This window comes from Sus scrofa, chromosome 7, assembly GCF_054392235.1.
Source record: "Sus scrofa isolate SSC_HxYL_T2T_F1_AM1 chromosome 7, Sscrofa_HxYL_maternal_Yorkshire_Landrace_v2.0, whole genome shotgun sequence".
Classification (NCBI taxonomy): Eukaryota; Metazoa; Chordata; class Mammalia; order Artiodactyla; family Suidae; genus Sus; species Sus scrofa.
Window position 1 is genome coordinate 58,269,404 of NC_139389.1, and position 18,673 is coordinate 58,288,076.

Genomic DNA, 18,673 nt, shown 5'->3' on the forward strand with positions numbered 1-18,673 from the left:
AAGAATGGGTAGAAATCCATGCCAAAAAAAATGTGTTACGTCTGAAAGTTTCAACGCCCATTTAAGACCTTAGGAGAGAAAGGCCAGATCACTCTTTTATGGGCAGAAGAACCAAGACTCTTTTGTTGTAAGTAACAGACACCAAGTTGAGCTAAATTTAACAAAAATGAAAAAAAAAAAAAATCAGAGGGTTTGGATTTATGGTAAGGACACAGGGGGTGTCTCCCGGAATCAAAGGCAGATATAAAAGCCAAGCCACTAGAAGGGACGAGAAGGGACCAAGAGAAAAGTAATCAGCCTCGCTTTGGTCAGTTGACCCCCTGGTCCAGTCGATTTGGCCTGGGGCCCAGGACTTCTGTTGAACAAGCCTGGCTCCAGGGCCCTCATTGTGAGAGTGGATCACAGAGGGCTCGGAGCACAGGGTAGAGACCCTGGCTTCAGAGATTTGGAAGCCTCAGAACCTGGGGGTCTTTGCGACCGAGAGGGTAGTTAACCCAATTCAACTAGTGTGGATCTTACTGTAAGAGGCATGGCTACTTAGGAGAGAGATGGTGACGGAGAGTGGGGGTTGTTCACCCCAACTTGAGCTCTAAGGGCAAGCATCCTTTCCTTGTCTCTGTGCCCCTCACGCCCACCTCCCCGACTTCAGGACAGCAGCATACACGGAACTGGGGCTGGATAAATGTATAGGCTGAGAAGTTCCCATCATGGTACAGCAGAAACGAATCTGACTAATATCCATGAGGATGTGGGTTCAATCTGTGGCCTTGCTCAGTGGGTTAAGGATCCAGGGTTGCTGTGAGCTGTGGTGTAGGTTGAAAACTCAGCTCAGATCCTGTGTTGCTCTGGCTGTGGCTTAGGCTGGGAGCTGCAACTCTGATGCTACTCCTAGCCTGGGAACTTCCATATGCCTCGGGTACGGCCCTAAAAAATAAAAAAAATTAAAAAAAAGTATAGGTTGAATCCCCTGAAATTCTCATTTCTAAGCGTCAAAAAGGTTGAGTAGCAACAGTCTCGTGTTATTCAACCTAATACACGATCCATGACTGCTGAATTTCGTTGAGACCTGGCTTTGATTCCTCATCATAAGACCTTGGGCAAGTCAGGGGTTCAGTGGTTCTGAAGGTCCTTCCTTGTTTCAAGGTGTTGGAAATACAATTTCCAGATTTAACCCTAAGGGCAGACTGGCAGTTAGGGGCAGGAAAAAGCTGGAGTCGGATAGCTTTGGGTTCCGGTCCCGGCCAGGCACAACCCCAGCCTCTGCAGGCCCTCGGTGCGTCAGCTGGGCCTCCCTTGGGTAGATAGTGCCATCTCCCCTCTGAGCCAGCTCCTTCCCATTTAACGGTGAAAAGCAAGGGATAACTTTTTCCAGCTGAAGCCTCTGGAAGGTCTTAGGCAGCACAGCCAAATTGGGCTGAACCTGGGCCAGCGTCCTGGGCCACAGCTCAGCTCAGCACAGAGCCCAAGGCGGGGGCTCTGCAGGCTGCCTGATGGCTCTTCCTGGCTTGTGAACCAAGTGTGGGCGGCAGCCCCCAGGAGATCAGGCCCAGGGCCCCGAGGGACACTTCAGGCACTGTGAAGCCACTGCTCTTGAATTCCATCTTCAATAGCCTCTGTCGGGCAGGAAGCCCAGGGCTGACCTACACGCACGCCCAGTGTCCTGACGTCTCAGGGCAAGACTCTCAAAAACATTCCTGGAGCATCCGCTGTTTTCAGAATCCGTCTCTATTCTGTCCTTTGGAGAGCACAGCTAGGGATGGAAGGTAATTTTTCTAGCATGCTAACTGTATGTCGGGGCGCTCCTCTAAGCTCTTGGTTTATGTTATCTCTCTTAATTCTCTCAAAACCTCCATTAGATGGAAGATTTTAATCACCTTATGCTGGAGAGGAATCTTAGCCCACAGCGTTGAAGGGACGTAATTTGAGAAGTTGAATGAAAAGGGCAAAAAACAAACAGGAAGAGGAAAAGTAAATCCATAAGATACGTTCAAAAATATTAGTAAGCCACTCCTAGTTTACAAAGAAACTACGGAAATTTCCCAGAACTGCAGAGCCACTTAGTGGTGGGCGTAAGGTTCAAACTCACATCGTTGAAAATCAGAGCTCTTTCTCACCAACATACAGTGACTTTTTTTTTTTTTTCTTTTTGTCTTTTGTTTTTTTAGGGCTGCACTTGCAGCACATGGAGGTTCCTAGGCCAGGGGTTCAATTGGAGCTACAGCTGCTGGCCTATGCCACAGCCACAGCAACGCCAGATCAGAGCTGCATCTTTGACCCACACCACAGCTCATGGCAACCCCGGGTCCTCAACCCACTGAGCAAGGCCAGGGATCGAACCTGCAACCTCGTGGTTCCTAGCCAGATTCATTTCCGCTTTGCCACAACGGAAACTCCCACATACGGTGACTTTCAGAACACTCACTATTTATGCCACAGGCTCTGTTCATCACATTGCCAACCTCCTCACAGCCATTAGTGAAGACCGTTCCATTATCACCAGCATATTACAGATGAGGAAGCTGGAGAACCAGGGAGCTACGAAAACTTGCTAAATTTCACATAGCTGCTAAATGGCTGGAATTTGACCCAAGCACAGCCACCTCCTAGGCATCTTGTTGGGTTTGAGGACAGTGACAAACATAACATTGTCTGGCTGTGTTATGGTAGCAAAGTTTTTCCTTTTTTTTTTTAAACCCCAGACCCCATATCGTTCCCCAGAGCAGGAATGTTGAAGCACCTATGTGGTAATTGTATTCACAATTGGATACCACTCAGCAGTCATGAGAAATGAACTATTGACATTCGCGACAGCATGGGCGAGTCCCAGAAGCATGCTGAAGGAAAGCCACCTTCACACAAAAGATTACATACCGGATCATTCCATTGATACGATGGTCTGGAACAGGCAAAGTGAATCTCTGGTATGGTTTGGGTAGTTTTCCATTAGAATAGGATTTGCCTCTTGCAAGAGGCAATTAACTGGGAAAGGGCATTTAGAGAACTTCCGGGGGGAGCAGTGGTAATATTCTATACCTTGATAGCTGCTTGGGTCACACGGGTATGTGCATTTGTCAAAACTCAGCAAATGTAGGGCGTTCCCGTTGTGGCTCAGCAGGTTACGAACCTGACTGGAATCTGCGAGGTTGCAGATTCAGTCGTGTAGGTTGCAGACGAGACTCGGATCCCTCATTGCTGTGGCTGTGGTGTAGGTTGGCAGCTGCAGCTCCGATTCAACCCCTCGCCTGGGACCTTCCGTATGCTGCAGGTACAGCCCTTTAAAAAAAAACAAAAACAAAAACAAAAACAAAAACCTCAGTAAATGTAAAACACAAGTTTTGTGTGTTTCATTATGTATAAATTTTGCTTCAAAAGATTAAAAACATTTAAATAAACATTGGATTCCAGGTAATAGTAGGCAGGCTAAAGCCTTTAAGGGACATGTCCCAGTGCTTGCACTTACTTTGAAAGGCACCTTAAAAGCAAGGTTGATTTTTAGTTGGATAGAGGGATGGATGAACGGAGAGTTATATATATATATATATATATATTTTTTTAATGGCAGCACTCTCGGCATATGGAAATTCCATGGCCAGGAATCGAACTTGCGCTTCTGCTGTGACCCAAGCCACTGCAGTCGGGTTCTCAACCCATTGCACCACAGCGGAAACTCTAGATGGTTCTGTTAAAGCGAGTATAGCGGAATGTGACTGGTAACATTTAGGTCGTGCGTATGTTGGTGTTCGCTGTGAAATTCTTTCGACTTGGCTGCAGGTTTTGAAATTTTTTTGTAGTACAGTGCTGGGGGGAAGCAATTATGTGGAGCCCTGGGGTCCCCTAGTGGTGAAGCACGGGGTCCCCAGGATGCAGAGCGCGTCCAGGAGCTTCTTCCGAGGGCCACTGTCATCCTTACGCATGTCTGTTACAGCCCTTATGTGAGCCCCAGTTCTGAGTAAGCATGAAAATGCATGTTTCCTTGGGTCTTCCCTTACCGAGAAAAAAGCCAGAGGCCCAGAGGAGCCTGGCTCAAGGTCTCCCGACTAGAACCCAGACTGCTGATTTCTAGTCACTTTTCCCCCAAAGATCACAGGCTTTTGTTTCAGAGCCCAAGGCTGCAGATCACACCTGCCTGCAGGACGACAGGTAACTGATCGTAGGCGTGGAGCCGGGCAGTAAAACAAACCTTGGGTAGGACTCCACCTGGCGTCGCTTCCTGTAGGTGTATTTGAAGTTGTAGGAAACCAGAGTGGTTTCTACAAATAAATAACCCGGGAAAAGACAAGCCCCTCAGATCAAAGGAAGACGCTGGCCCAAACTTGAACCAAAATCAAGCGTGCTCTTTCGACTCCCATCGGCGGGCAGAGGGAGGAGTGGAGAAAGCCTGTCTGCTGTGCAAACATTCCCTATCCCTGCCCTTCCTGGGTTTGTGTGAGCCTGAGAACGGGAGATGGGAGGAAGGCTGCGCTCTCTGAACCGCTGCCAGGCCCTGCCTCATGACATTCCAGCCCGGCTTCCAGACTCAGCAGGTGCCGGCACATGGGCCTCTCGTTGTGTCCGAACCCAGGGGCCTCCCCTGGGGGCCACATGCCCGTCTTGGGGCTCTCGGGTCAGCCCTCCGGGGCCCGCAGACACTGAGGAATCTTTTACGGCCTCCCTCCTTTGTCCCAAGGTGGTGGTGGTCCTGCTGGTGCTACTGGGGGAAGAGGGAGATGGAAAGAGATGCACGGAAACAGCAGGCCTGACTCCGCATGTCTAATAGGCTCTCAGGTGATGCTGAGGATGCTGGTCCCTGGACCACACTCTGAGCAGCACTGCCAAGGCCCCTCCCCAAGTGGAGCTTAGGGCCAGTAAGCAGACTCGCAAGTACGTATATGACTATAAACTATGGCAGGTGAAGAGAGCAACCTGGACCCTGTGAAAGATATTGACAGAGAGGACCTTCTTCATGTGGGACGGGACTCTCAGGAGAAGCTCGCTAAGAACAGAGCTTTTCATCAGTGGCGGTTCTGCAAATCGTTGTGATTTGTGTGGGCGCATGAGAGGAGGTGAGTTCAAGGTCTTTCTGCTCTGCCGTATTGGCCAGCTCCATCTGGGCTTTACCTGAGACCTGAGGATAGGTGGAGTGGAGGAAAGGATTCCACGGACAGCATGTGCAAAGGTCCTGGGGCAGAAATGGGCTTGGCCCTTTCAGAGGAAATGACCAAGAGACAAGGGTGGCAGGAGTGGAGACTGGATGGAGAGGAGGCCAGGCTGTACAGGGCTGGGTGGGGAGTTCTGACTTCATTCTGGGTGCAGTCAGAGCCATTAGAAGGTTTTAAACAAACACACTGGCCGGTCTGTGGAAAATAGATTGGGTAGGGATGGGGAGTAGGCTGCTAGATGGTTCTTATGGAATCCTACAGAAAAGTCCTGGGTCGTGGTGGTGGCCGTGACCATTTTTTTCTAATGTGGGTCACCTTTCCTGGGGACACATGACAGTTGGAGAAAGGAAGTCTCTTTTCCCAATAAAGTAATATAAGGCCTCATGATTAAAATGGACATTTTATGAGAGCAAAAAGGCTTCTAAGAACTAACTTTCATCTTGCCCTTTTTAGTGAGGCATGTTCTCATAGACACAACTCACACTGGCTTAAACCAATAAGAGCTGTATTGGCCCAGGTAGTTGAAAAGTCCAGGGGTAGTACCAGCTTCAGGCAGAGTTGGATCTGGGTGCTCAAGTGTTGTCTCCCTCCATCTCTGGGCTCTGCCTTCCCCTTTACAAGCTTCATACCAGGCAGGCTCTCCCAGCACACAGGCAACTCCGGGCTTGCCAGGCACAGTGGGATGCGAACCAGCTTTCCTAAAAGTTCCACGTCCCCTTTGTCTTGGGTCGTGTGACTGTCCTTGAACCAATCGCAACAGCCAGAGAATGGAATATAGCCATTGGCCAGGTTGGGTCACACATTCCCTGGGAGCCAAGGTTGGGTGGTTTAGCCCCACTTGGGCCCAGGGATGGAGAGTGAGGGAGAGCTAGTTGCCAAGGAAAGAGTGAGGTGCTCCAGGTAGGAAAAGGGAAGCAGGCAGGCAAGACCCACAGAGGTCCACTTGGGTTCTAAAGATCCAGGTTTCATGTTTCCTGGAATTTTCTTTGTCCTGCCCTCATCAAGTTCTCCCTTTGTCTCATTCCATTGGAAGATAGCCCATTCTCCCACCTGTCTTCAAGACTGATTCTCCCCTTGGGAAAAACTCAGCTTCATCACCTTTGGTGAATTTGGGTCAGGAACCCACCTCTCTTGAAAACAGTCCGCTCAGGGGCAGGAGCACTTTGCCTGGGTCAGAGGGCCTTTGCCCCTAGGCAGCCTTATTTCCAGTTTGAAGGGTGCCTCTTGTTCACGATCCAGGTGCCAGATTGCAGTGGTGGGTCTCTCCTAGTCTAAACACAGGTCTCAACCCAGGCCTCTGAACGGGCACTGCCTGCATTAGAGTCATCCTGGGAATCAGGGGTGTGTGCCAATGTGGCTCACTGGGGACCTGCTCAGACCCGCAGCATCAGAAGCCCTGGGGGTGGGGGTGTGATCTGCATGCTTCTGAAAGGACTCTCTCTCTTTCCCTCCCTGCCTCCCATCCTCCTTCCATCCCTCCTTTCTTTTCTTTAAGTCAGAAAGTGGGTGCCTTAGAACCCCAGCTCTATGATACAGATAGTTTGAATACACAGAACAGAACCTCTTCAGAACCACTCTAATAATAGGTAGTATTTTTCACGGCCCTGTGGTTTTGAGACCATCTCTCCTCTCTCCAGGCGTGTGCCGAGTGGCCCACTCAGCTGGAAGGCAGCCTTTTTATTTTATTTATTTATTTTTAATGAGTTTTATTTTTTCCATTATAGTTTGTTTACAGTGTTCTGTCAATTTCTACTGTAAGCAAAGTGACCCAGCCACACACACACACACACACACACACACACACACACACACATCCTTTTTCTCACATTATCCTCTATCATGTTCCATCACAAGTGACTAGAGTTCCCCTGTGCTATACAGCAGGATCTCATTGCTTATCTATGCCAAATGCAATAGTTTGCATCTATTAACCCCAGACTCCCAGTCCATCCCACTCCCTCCCCCTCCCCCTTGGCAACCACAAGTCTATGGTCCAAGTCCATGAGTTTCTTTTCTGTGGAAAGATTTGTTTGTGCCGTATATTAGACTCCAGATATAAGTGATCTCGTATGGTATTTGTCTTTCTCTTTCTGACTGACTTCACTTAGTATGAGCGTCTCTAGTTCCACCCATGTTGCTGAAGGCAGCCTTTTTAGACTCTGTCACATGACTTTCTTCCTCCTGGGCACCAGAATCTTGACAACAGGTGTAAGTGGGGCCCGTGCAGTCCACAATGACCTAGGCACAGTGCCTGCAAGTGTCACTACCAGTCACCATCGGCTGTTTGTGTTGAAGCCAATTGCCAGGATGAGAGCAGTCTATGTCCATTTAAAGCAGTATGCACCCCAGCGAATACAATGCCATCCAGTAGCGGTGTTTGGTTTTTATGTTTTTTAATTTTTAATTGAAATATAGTTGACTTGCAATGTTATGTTCATTTCAGATGTACAGCAAAGTGACTTAGTTATACATATATATATATTTTTGTTTCTTTTTCATATTGTTTTCCATTATAGGTGATCCCAAAATACTGACTGTAGTTCCTTGTACTATCTAGTAGGTCCTTTTAAAGCAAAACCCACCTGATTGGATAACTGATGAAGTGCTGAGCCATGTGGGTCCTGCCGTGATGAGAGGCGTGGTTTTTCTCATCACTCCCACCCTAGCTGTGAGGTCCCCCTGCCATCCTCTGCCCTCCCCTCTCAGCTCTAGTACCTGGCCTCCTGCTCCCACCTGGCATCCTTCACCTGCTGGGTCCCTATGCTTGGATATCCCCATGGCACCCTGCCCTGTCCCTCCCTTCAGCTCTCTGCTCATATGTCACCTTCTCAGCAAGAACATCCCTATCCACCCCCACAAAATAGCCGCTTCTTCCCACCTCACCTGCTTGATTTACCTTCATCATTCTTGATACCATCAGACACATACAGGATGCGTTGATTTGTTCTTTATTCTTTTGCTACTCTCCCCCAGCCCCACCTAACCCAGGGCAGGGTCTTTTTCTGAGCCTCTGTGGCCCAGTGCCTAGAACCAGCATCCAGTTAGCACTCAATACATACGTGTTGAATTAATCCAACTCAGGCAGAGTCCTCTGAGCTGCAACCCCATCCTCTCCCATCCCTCCCCTCCGCCCCTGCCAGCAGCATCTTTATAAAATACACATGTTTCCCTGACTCTTCTGCTCTGCCACTGGCCCCTCAGGCTTTCAGGGTAAAGTCCAACCTCCTTGACTTTGCACCAAAGATGCTTAAGGAACAGGACCCTGTGCTCTGCTTGTCTCTGCCGTTCTTCGGCACTGGCTGCACCCTCTGTCTTATGGAGCCCCGATTTTCTGTCATTTGGAATGAATCTGTTTGTGATCCTGTTAGGTCGGACCCCCCGCAGTGTGGAGGATGGATTAGAGGGGTCAGCAGATACCCCAGGAGGCGTTCAGGAGGGGCCCAGGGCAGAAATCTTTCTGGAGCCTCAGAAACAAGTGGGCACACATTGGTCAACTTCAGGCCAGGAGAAGTGCCAAGCCCACTGCTGATGGTCGTATTTTCAGTGAAAAAACATAATTGATGAAGTGTTTATTGCTGCAGTCACTCATCCAGCTAGCAGAGCACACATAACCCGCCAGGAAGGTGTGTAGCCCAGGGTTTGACTTGGGCAGCTCTAAGTTCTGACTCAGTCTAGGGACAGGCTTCCCTTTGCGGGTCACTGAACTCTGTGATGGGGCTGCTCTGGGCATCACCTGACTTTTCAGTCGCCGGCTGCCGGGCTGAAGGGCTCTGATGGGCCTCACCGCGTTTGCCCAGTGGCATAGTTTCCTCCTCCCCTGCACCACCTTCCTGACAGCTGCCCCTTGCCCAGCAGGTGTTGTGTGTTCATCCATGGACTCCCCCAAGAAGAGCAACAATTCAATCCTGGGATGTATTAGTAAGTCATTAAAAAACAAAAACAGGAGTTCCCGTCGTGGCTCAATGGTTAATGAATCCGACTAGGAACCATGAGGTTGCGGGTTCAATCCCTGGCCTTGCTCAATGGGTTAGGGATCCGGTGTTGCCATGAGCTGTGGTGTAGGTTGTAGACGCGGCTCGGATCCCACGTTGCTGTGGCTGTGGTGTAGGCCGCTGGCTACAGCTCCGATTCGACCCCTAGCCTGGGAACCTCCATATGCCGCAGGTGCAGCCCTAGAAAAGGCAAAAAGACAAAAAAAAAAAAAAAAAAAAAAAAAAAAGAAGACAAAAAAAACACACCAAAAACAACCCCCCCCAAAACCTTCCCTCCTCATCTCTTCTGAGAGCTCTGTTTCGCTTGAACGTTAGGGACAAGCCAAGCCCTCTTGGAGTAAAGCGGTGAACCAATCTGCCCACCTAAAAGATGTGCTCCAGCTTGCCCCCTGGGCCTCGGAGGTGGCCGCAATCTCCCCCACCGCCTCTGGACTCTTTTTAATAGGAAAGCTGACTCTTTCAGGACCCAAGACTCTGGCCTGCCATGTCTGCCACGCTTCACAGTGTCCAGGCAGAATCGTTGCCCAGAGCGTAGGGTGGGGCTTCCATTAGGTCAAGTTTGTGGATGTTTTCCCCCATTTTTTCTCCATAAACACATTGCCCCATTGGGGCAGGTTTCCTATGTAAAGCCCTCTATGCCAACTTTTGAGAAAGCATCCATTGCTTAACGGTACCTCTCAGCGGATGACACAGCACTGCCAACTTGTCAGCGCAAGAAGCTAAAAATCTCAGCCTTGTTGGCCACGCTGATGATTAGCTGCCTCAGGCAGTGAACGGGGATGGTGGTGATAAACTAACCTTGTGGTACCTTCAGCCCAGTGGGCCACTCGCTGTGTCACCCACATCACATGGATCATTCCATCCCATGCAGGAGCCCTAGAAGGCAGCTGCAGCGAGTCTCCCATTTTACAGCTGAGGAGACTGAGGCTTAGACTCTTAAGTGAAAGGCCAAGTTCACCCTTAAGTGGGAGATCTGAGACTTAAATTCGGGTCTTGGGACACAGCCTGCATGCTGAGCGACGGTCAAGTATTTAGGAGGCTGACATTTAAGGGATGGTTGACAAGTGTCTCTTTTTGGACTGAATTGACTCTCTGAACTAGTGATTCTCAAACTTGACCAACATCAGAATCACCAGAGGGCCTATTAAAGCACAGATCGCTGCGCCAGCCCCCTGGGTTCTGAGTTAGCGAGTCGGTAGGTCTGGAGTGGGGCTGAGACTCTGCGTTTCTAACAAGTGGGTTCAGGGAGACCATGATGAGAACCCTTGCTCTGAACTTGCTAGAAACTCCTGTTTGATCTTCTAAACCACTCTGAGTACTGAGGCTCTGAATCTGAGCCATTTAACAGAAGTTTCTACAGTGATGGAATGTTCCAGATCTGCATGCCAAACATGGTAGCCGCTAGCCACCAACAGCTATGGAGGACTTGAAATGTATCTAGTATGACAGAGGAACTGGGTTTTTATTTTATTCATTTATGTATTTGCTTTTTAGGGCCACACCTGAGGCATATGGACATTCCCAGGCCAGGGGTTGAATCAGAGCTACAGCTGCCGGCCTACACCACTGCCACAGCAAAGCGGGATCTGAGCCGCATCCGGGATCTACACCACGGCTCACGGCAACACTGAATTGTTAATCCACTGAGCGAGGCCAGGGATCCAATCTGCATCCTCATGGATACTAGTTGGATTCATTTCCGCAGAGCCACAAGGGGAACTCCATAACCCCATAAGGGTTTTTAATTGCATCTGACTTTAATTAAATTTAAATGTCCATAGCCACATGGGACTAGCAGCTACCGTATTGGACAGCATAGCTGTAAACAAAAAGACAAGTTAGACATGTCATTGTGGCTAAATTGTTTACTCCAGTGTTAAACCTCAAGCCAGTGATTGGAAGTTAACTCTTCATTAGCAAACATCTGGTTTGTTGGGAGCATCAGGCTCATCATTTAGACGGTGGTGCCTGATGCAGTAGATGATGGGACCGGGGCATCACTTTGAAGGCGGGATCTTACCTCCCTTCTCCACCAGGGCCAGCTCAGTGCCCACTCCTGGGATGCTAAGACCACATGTATAGCGTGAATGGGAGGGGAAACAGTGCTTCAGAGCTGCCTTCCTCCCCACTGTGATGGGTGAGAGCTCTGACCCTGCCAGCCCCAGGAAGTGATCCATTGGTGAGATGAGAGATGTGGATCTGATGGTACAGAAGGACCTCACAGGGTTTGCGCGAATATGCTTGGGGAGGTCTGTAATGGTGAATTTCTCTTACCACGTAGAATGGCAGCATTTCTTCTCTAAGGCTCTGCAGGTGGCTCCCCACTGAGGATTTCCCCTATCAAAGGCGATATTTGCTTGGGGCAGATGATTTAAGACTCTATGGAGGAGTTCCTGTTGTGGCGCTTTGGAAACGAATGCGACTAGTAACCATGAGGTTGAAGGTCTGATCCCTGACCTCGCTCAGTGGGTTAAGGATCCGGTGTTGCCGTGAGCTGTGGTGTAGGTCGCAGATGCGGCTTGGATCTGGTGTTGCTGTAGCTGTGGCATAGGCTGGCAGCTGTAGCCCCAGTTGGATCCCTAGCCTGGGAACTTCCATATGCCACGGATGCGGCCCTAAAAAGCAAAAAAAAAAAAAAAAAAAAAAAAAAAGAGAGAGACTCTACAGAAGTATGTAGGGTTCCTGGGGCAAGTGTTTCCTATCCAAATTATGACCTAAAGTGATGCCTCAATTGAAACAGGGGCAGGACAACAACAACAACAAAAGACAAAAAGACAAAAAAAAGAAAAAAAAAAAAAAAGGAGTTCCCGTCGTGGCGCAGTGGTTAACGAATCCGACTAGGAACCACGAGGTTGCGGGTTCGGTCCCTGCCCTTGCTCAGTGGGTTAACGATCCGGCGTTGCCGTGAGCTGTGGTGTAGGTTGCAGACGCGGCTCGGATCCCGCGTTGCTGTGGCTCTGGCGTAGGCCGGTGGCTACAGCTCCGATTCAACCCCTAGCCTGGGAACCTCCATATGCCACGGGAGCGGCCCAAGAAATAGCAACAACAACAAAAGACAAAAAGACAAAAAAAAAAAAAAAAAAAAAAAAAAAAAAGAAACAGGGGCAGGAAGAGATGGGCCCAGGCTTCCCCCTCCCCTGCCTTCCTCCCAAGCAAAAAGGATGGCAGGGAAGGGGATGCATGGTCCATAATTTGGAATCAGATGGTAGTTCTCCTATCAGACACTGGTTCAGATTTCCATTTACTGCTCCTGCTTGATATGAGCACCACTCTTCTGCTCTATGGGCCTCAGTTTGCCCATCTATAAAACAGGGAAGATGGGGTTGTACTAGGTCCTTGCTACTCAAAGCATGGCCCACCGCGCCGCAAGCAGCAGCCTCCTTGGAGCTGGTTGGAAATGCAGTCAGACCCCACCCCCGACCTGCAGAGGAGAATCTGCATTTTAAGAAGTTCCCTGGGTGGTTCAGGTGCACAGCCAAGGGCCAGCTGGAAAGGCTCTCTTATTGCCATCAGCTCTTACGTTCTGTGTGCCTGACACTAACTGGCAAGTTGCTTAGTTTTGAGGAATTAGGAGCACAGTTTCTGGAGAAGAGACCAGGCTTTGCACATCCTTGGTCTTTACAGCAGGGAGAGAGGTCTGGGCAGGTGTCTTTCCTACAGGAGGTAATAGCTCCTGCCAGAGGACCATGTACTATGGGGGGTTCCCTGGGAGATGCTCTGGTTGGCAGAAGCAGAGACTCTTCTGAATGCTTCTCTCTGAGGAGGTGGGCATGGCTTCTGTTCCCTGGGGTCCCTAGCATAGCAGCCCCACACTGAGAAAGGGCTCCCCAGAGTCGGGACTTTTTCTGTGTTCTCCTGTCATCAGGAGGAAGTTTGGGCTGCCCTTTCTCCTGCATCCTTCTTCTCCCTGGGGATGCTGAGGATGCTGCATCAAGACCAGTTGATTGAGATGTGCATTCCTCTGCCAGCAGGCAGCTGGGCCTGGGCTGGGATAAGTAGCAGGTGGTCCAGGGAGGAGGGCAGGGCTCCTGCAGGGAATGTTCTAAAGGACTTTTTGTAGTTGGTTGGAGGAGCTTTCTATCCAGAGGGAACGAGATCTTGGGGCTCTGCCTTCCTGTTGCCATGGTTTTCTCATAGCCACTGAGATGGACCTGTGGCTTCTTATCCAGAAAAGGATCTGAGTCACACCTGTGCAGGTAACCCGGCCTGCATCAGCCCCATTAAGCCCTCCAGGAGCCATGGCTGGATTTTAGAGCCTGTGAAGGAGAAACCCAGGTCGTAAAGAAAGGGGACACCAAGGCTTTCCTGACTGCGAGAGAGCTGGACGGAGATTCCTGCCACCTTCCCCTAACTTCACCCCAGCTTGCTTTCAGGATCATTAATCTGTTGACAATGGCATGAATCAAACATTCCCTCCTCCCTCTGTGCCCGGCCGGGAGCTCCGTGGGGGTGGTGTTATTGTTTCTGTTTTATGGAGCATGGACTCCGGAGCCAGACCTCCTGCATTCAGACCCTGAGTGTGCCACCTACTATCTCTGTGACCCTCCGCAGCACCCCAGGCCCCAGCCCACACTTATTAAATCAGAATCAGCATTTTAGGCCACTGTTGAGTGGCGGGGGGAGGTCTCTGCCCAGCAGAGTTGGAGAAGTGCTGGTTGTCTAGTATCCTACCAGCACCAACATTCTCATCGTTTGCGATGACTTTGCAAATGATTTAATTTTTCGGAGTCAGAAGCCCAGTTTCTGGAGGAGGGAGCAGACTTTGAACTTTGCCACCTGCCAACTGTGTGCCCTGGGCAAGTTGGACCCTTCGCGCCTCAGTTTGCCCTGTCTGTAAACTGGAGATTCACACCCCTACCTTCCATCCCCAGCTATGAATGACTGAATCCGTTGGTATATGAAAAGTGCATAAAGCAGTGCCTGCCACCTAGAAAAGGCTGTGTGGGTGTTTGCTGTGATTGTCATTATCATCATTGAGGGTGAGAAACCTGTGAACTTCAGAAAGATTATTTGAATTACTCAAGGATGCTGTTGTGTATAGGGTACCACAGGCTGGGTGGCTTAAACAACAGAAGTTTATTTTCTCACTGTTCTGGAGGCGGGAAGTCCAGGATCGGGAGTTCACGTTGGGGCTCAGTGGGTTGAGGACCCAACATAGTCTCCGCGAAGATGTGGGTTCGATCCCTGGCCTTGCTCAGTGGATTGAGGATCTGGTGTTGCTGTGAGCTACGGCATAGGTTTCTTCCAAGGCTTCTCTGTTCGGCTTGTAGATGGCATCTTCTTCCAGTGTCCCCTCATGGCCTTCCTTCTGTGTCCTTGTCCTGATCTCCTTGTTTCATAAGGACATCAGTCATACTGGATTAGGACTCACCCATATAATTTCATTTTACCGTAATTACCTCGTGAAAGGTCCCTTCTCATCCTGAGGGCCCAGGGGGTTAAGTCTGTAGCATAGGTATGGTTTTTTTCCTCCCTCTTTTTTAATTATTCAATGAATTTATTACATTTATAGCTGTACAATGATCATCACAATCCAATTTGATACGATTTCCATCCCACACCCCCAGCACATCCCCTCACCCCCCAAACTGTCTCCTTTGGAAACCATAAGTTTTTCAAAGTCTGTGAGTCAGTATCTGTTCTGCAAAGAAGTTCATTCTGTCCTTTTTTCAGATTCCACATGTCAGCGAAAGCATTTGCTGTTGGTGTCTCACTGTCTGATTGACTTCACTTAGCATGATGATTTCTAGGTTCATCCATGTTGCTAAAAATGCCGGTATTTCGTTCCTTTGAAGGGCTGAGTCATATTCCATTGTGTATATGTACCACCTCTTCTTTAGCCACTCCTCTGTCGATGGACAGTTAGGTTGTTTCCATGTCTTGGCTGTTGCAAAGAGTGCATCATAGGTATCTTGAGGGAACATAATTCAGCGTGTAACAGACTCGTCATGAAGTGGCATAAAAGTAAGTCAAACTGTCCAAGAGAATTCATGAGGGTGTGGTTGTTCCAAAGCCCCCCCATCTCAGCAGGAGACTCGTGGCCTGTATATGTGCGGGTCATCGGAATAGAAGCGGCCCAGATCCATTAGGCTGAAATCAAAGATTTCCCCTGAGCTCTGCCCAGTGACGCAAAGAGGGAATGTCCAGACATGTTACATCTGGACAGTGATCATCTCTTCATCTCCCTTTGCCCAGGAAGACGGCCGCCGGTCATTCTGCCATATTGTTCCTTGTGCTTTTCTCTCTCCTCTGGCCAGTAGGATACTGGGGGTGGGGGTGGGGGTAGGGATGGAGGTGCCGGGGGTAGGGACAGGGTGGGAGTCATATCTGATTCTTCTCGGTACCTCCCACAGGACGTAATCCAGAGACCAGGATAGATGAGATAACGTTTTTAGAGCCAGCCCATCTCGGGTGGCCCTTAGAAGAGTAACCCCTGGTTATGAGTAGTAGCACTGTTTGCATTTTAAAAATGAGAAGACTGGGGCACAGAGAGGTTGAATGATTTTGTCTTAGGTCACACAGCTGGTGGGGGCTGGAGTTGGAACTCTAACCAGGTTCTCCGAGCTCACATCCCACGCTCCTTCATCCACAGTGTCTCAGGTCTTTCATACCAGTGGCTCCCACAGTTTGAGCCCTGACCCTGGGTCGGGCATAGAGCCATATTCTGCTCATGTAAAGGCATCTCCTTTGAGCCTCACAATGCTCTTGGAATTTAGGAAGCATTATTTTAGTTTTATAGATTAAAAAAGTGAGGTCCTCAGAGTTCCCATCATAGTACAGTGGAAATGAATCTGACTAGGAACCATGAAGTTGCGGGTTCGATCCCTGGCCTCGCTCAGTGGGTTAAGGATCCAGTGTTGCCATGAGCTGTGGTATAGGTCACAGATGCGGCTTGGATCTGGTGTTGCTGTGGCTCTGACGTAGGCCGGCAGCTACAGCTCCGATTAGACCTCTAGCCTGAGAACCTCCATATGCCACAGGTGTGGCCCTAAAAGGACAAAAAACAAAAATAAAACAATACAAAACAAAACAAAAAGTGAGGTCCAGGAGGTCAGTGGGTTTCTCCAATGTGAGCTGCAGAGCTGGGATGGAAGACTCTGGAGCCTGTGCTTCTGGTCACCAAAGTGTCCTGCTGTTCTGAGCTGAGCCTTTTCTAGGTTTTCGAGAAATGACAGTTGCCTCTGTGCAAGTGTGACAGGGAGAGTGATGGCTGTCCCAAACTCATTCCAGATCACCCTGGAGTCCCATCTCACTCCCTGCCTTGGAGCTTAAGCCAACCCTCCCCCTACCTCCTTCTCCTCCTTGTTTCTTTTCTGTTCTTGGCCGCACCCGCAGCATATGGAGGTTCCCAGGCTAGGGGTCGAATCAGAGCTGCAGCTGCCAGCCTATACCACGGCCACAGCAACGCCAGATCCGAGCTGCATCTGTGACCTACACCACAGCTCACATCAATGCCAGATCCTTAACCCACTGAGCAAGGCCAGGGATCGAACCAGCATTCTCATGGATACTAGTTGAGTTGTTACCACTGAGCCAGAATGGGAACTCCTCCCCTTGTTTCTAACAATCCCCAAAGAACGTCCTTGCTTCTGCAGCCTCTGTAGGAAGCAGGACCTCGCAGTCCGTGGGATGCTTCCTTGCTAATGCTGCTGCTCTGGGGAGTCGGAGCAAAGATGCAGGGGCCTCCCTGGAGGCTGGAATAACCCTTTGTTCCTCTTGCTCTGCAGGTGACAAAGCCCAGGACCCCAGGGCCGCTGTGGCCGGGGCTCCCTGAAGGAAGAGCAAAACTCCAGGCCCTTGGTATGAGATGGCAGAGAGGAGGAGCAGAGACAGACGGCGGCAGGCGACGCCCCTCCGTGTCCCTCTGGGGCCTGGCAAAGAGCACAGAGCCACAGCTGGACTGGGGGAAGACTGAGCTTCTGGAAAACTTTAGCCTGTTATTGTGAAGACTTGGGGAGTATCCCGGAGGGCCAGCCTTCCCCAGAGCATGTCCACGATCTTCGTCCTGCCAAAGGGGTTCGCTGCATCCCTTGAAAGAAGAGGCCCGTGTAGGGCCCCAGTGAGGGCAGCGTTCAGCCAGCCTCCAGCCAGCAGCTTCCTGCGGAAACTTCAAGCATTTTTAGCCAACGTGGACTCTTCCCAGGCCTGCAACAGCTGGGAACCGTTTCAAGACCATATCTTGCCAGCTGGAGAAGCTGATTCCCAACTCCTGTTGCCAGAGAGCTTTTAGTGGCCAACAGAGAAAGCTGTTTCCCTTGGGGAAGAATTCCCAAGCGAAATTTGAGAATCGTCAAGATTTGCGACGGCAGAAGGTTTCTCCAGGTTTCTGTACACAGGCCCTGGAAGCCACTCCTGGGCAAGAAAGCCCGAAGCACCACCCCTTAGCAATGTGGTGTCCCTGCTTTGGGGCAGGGGGATCTCTTTGCCTCCAATGGCTCAGACCCACCTGGCGCTGAGACCAAAGGTCTCCTCATGTTGGGGAAAAGAGGTTTTGAGCATTATCGGTCCTAGTGGCGTTGTTTTTACATCCATCCAGAAAGTGGGGTTTCATTTTGTTGGGGTTTTTTGTTTTTTTTTTTTTTTTTTTTTTGTCTCTGAAATGACCTAGGAGATGTCAGGGACACAAAGTCTGTGTACCCCAACCTTGACCCTGGACATGGGACGTCCGAGGCCCCCAGAATGAGATGCCTGGATGAGGGTCACCCAGCAGTTAGGGTGGGAGGGGTGCCCGCACCCAGGTTGCCTCCCACACCGTGGTGCCTGCTACACTCCTTTACCTGCTCACGCCCCAAAGTCCAGGCTCCTTTCATGGAGCCCCAGGATTGATTCAGGGCTTCTCAGCAGTAAAGAGCAAATTACCTTTGATTTTTCTAAACTGATGGAGACTTGAAGGCTGGGCTCTGGCTTCCCCTGAGGACCACAAAACACTCCTGTCCCTGGTGTCCCCTCCTTTCCACGGCATGAAAGCGGACACTCTTATGGGCTCCATGGGAAAGGCACCATTCCCAGATGCTGTGGTGTGTAACTTCAGTGACCCTGTAGAGGCGGCTAGAATGGGTCCTGTTGTTCTCTGCGGATCGGGCCAGGGCCAGGCAGGGTGCCCGCTGAGAGGACACGGCGGGCATTGATGCTGAGAATACTGTTTCCTCCCTCCCCCGCCTCCCGGGAGCACCTGGGCAGGAGGGACCAGGCATGGGGCCAGCGTGCTCTCCTTCGGACCCTCCTTCCTGCCCACACAAAGCCCTTTACCTGGAGCTGAAAGGTCAGGGAGGGTCAGATTTGTCCTTGATCTTGTTCAAAGGGAGGAGCCTGTGGCGGGTGAGAGAAATTTGGCCCCTTTATCAGTGTGGGAGAATATCCGTTTCTCAGCATAACTAGAGTCCTGCTCTGGGGAGGAACTGGGCACCTGGCATGGAAGCTGGCCTCTCCCCGAACCCCAACTAAGCAAACTTGTGCAGCACAGAGAATTTGGAGACAAAGATGTTTCTCCAAGTGACATTATATTCTGAAAGAGGAATCAGTAGCTTTGATAAAGTTCCTGTC

General features: G+C 50.2%; 1 protein-coding gene across 5 annotated transcripts in view; it reads left to right on the forward strand.

Moving 5' to 3' along the window:
- CEMIP (cell migration inducing hyaluronidase 1) overlaps positions 1-18,673 on the forward strand; it is a 170,225-nt gene that overhangs the window by 69,916 nt on the left and 81,636 nt on the right. For 3 of the 5 annotated variants that reach the window (XM_084968398.1, XM_021098863.2, XM_021098867.2), the window contains one exon: positions 16,858-17,452. The exons of 1 other annotated variant lie outside the window; for it this stretch is intronic. Coding sequence is in view for 1 of the 4 variants with exons in the window: in XM_084968396.1 (XP_084824522.1) it covers positions 18,140-18,147 (8 nt within the window). In the remaining 3 variants the exon portion in view is untranslated. Of the gene's footprint in view, positions 1-16,857; positions 18,148-18,673 lie in introns of all 5 variants that reach the window. One more of the 5 variants, XM_084968396.1, reaches the window with a different exon arrangement.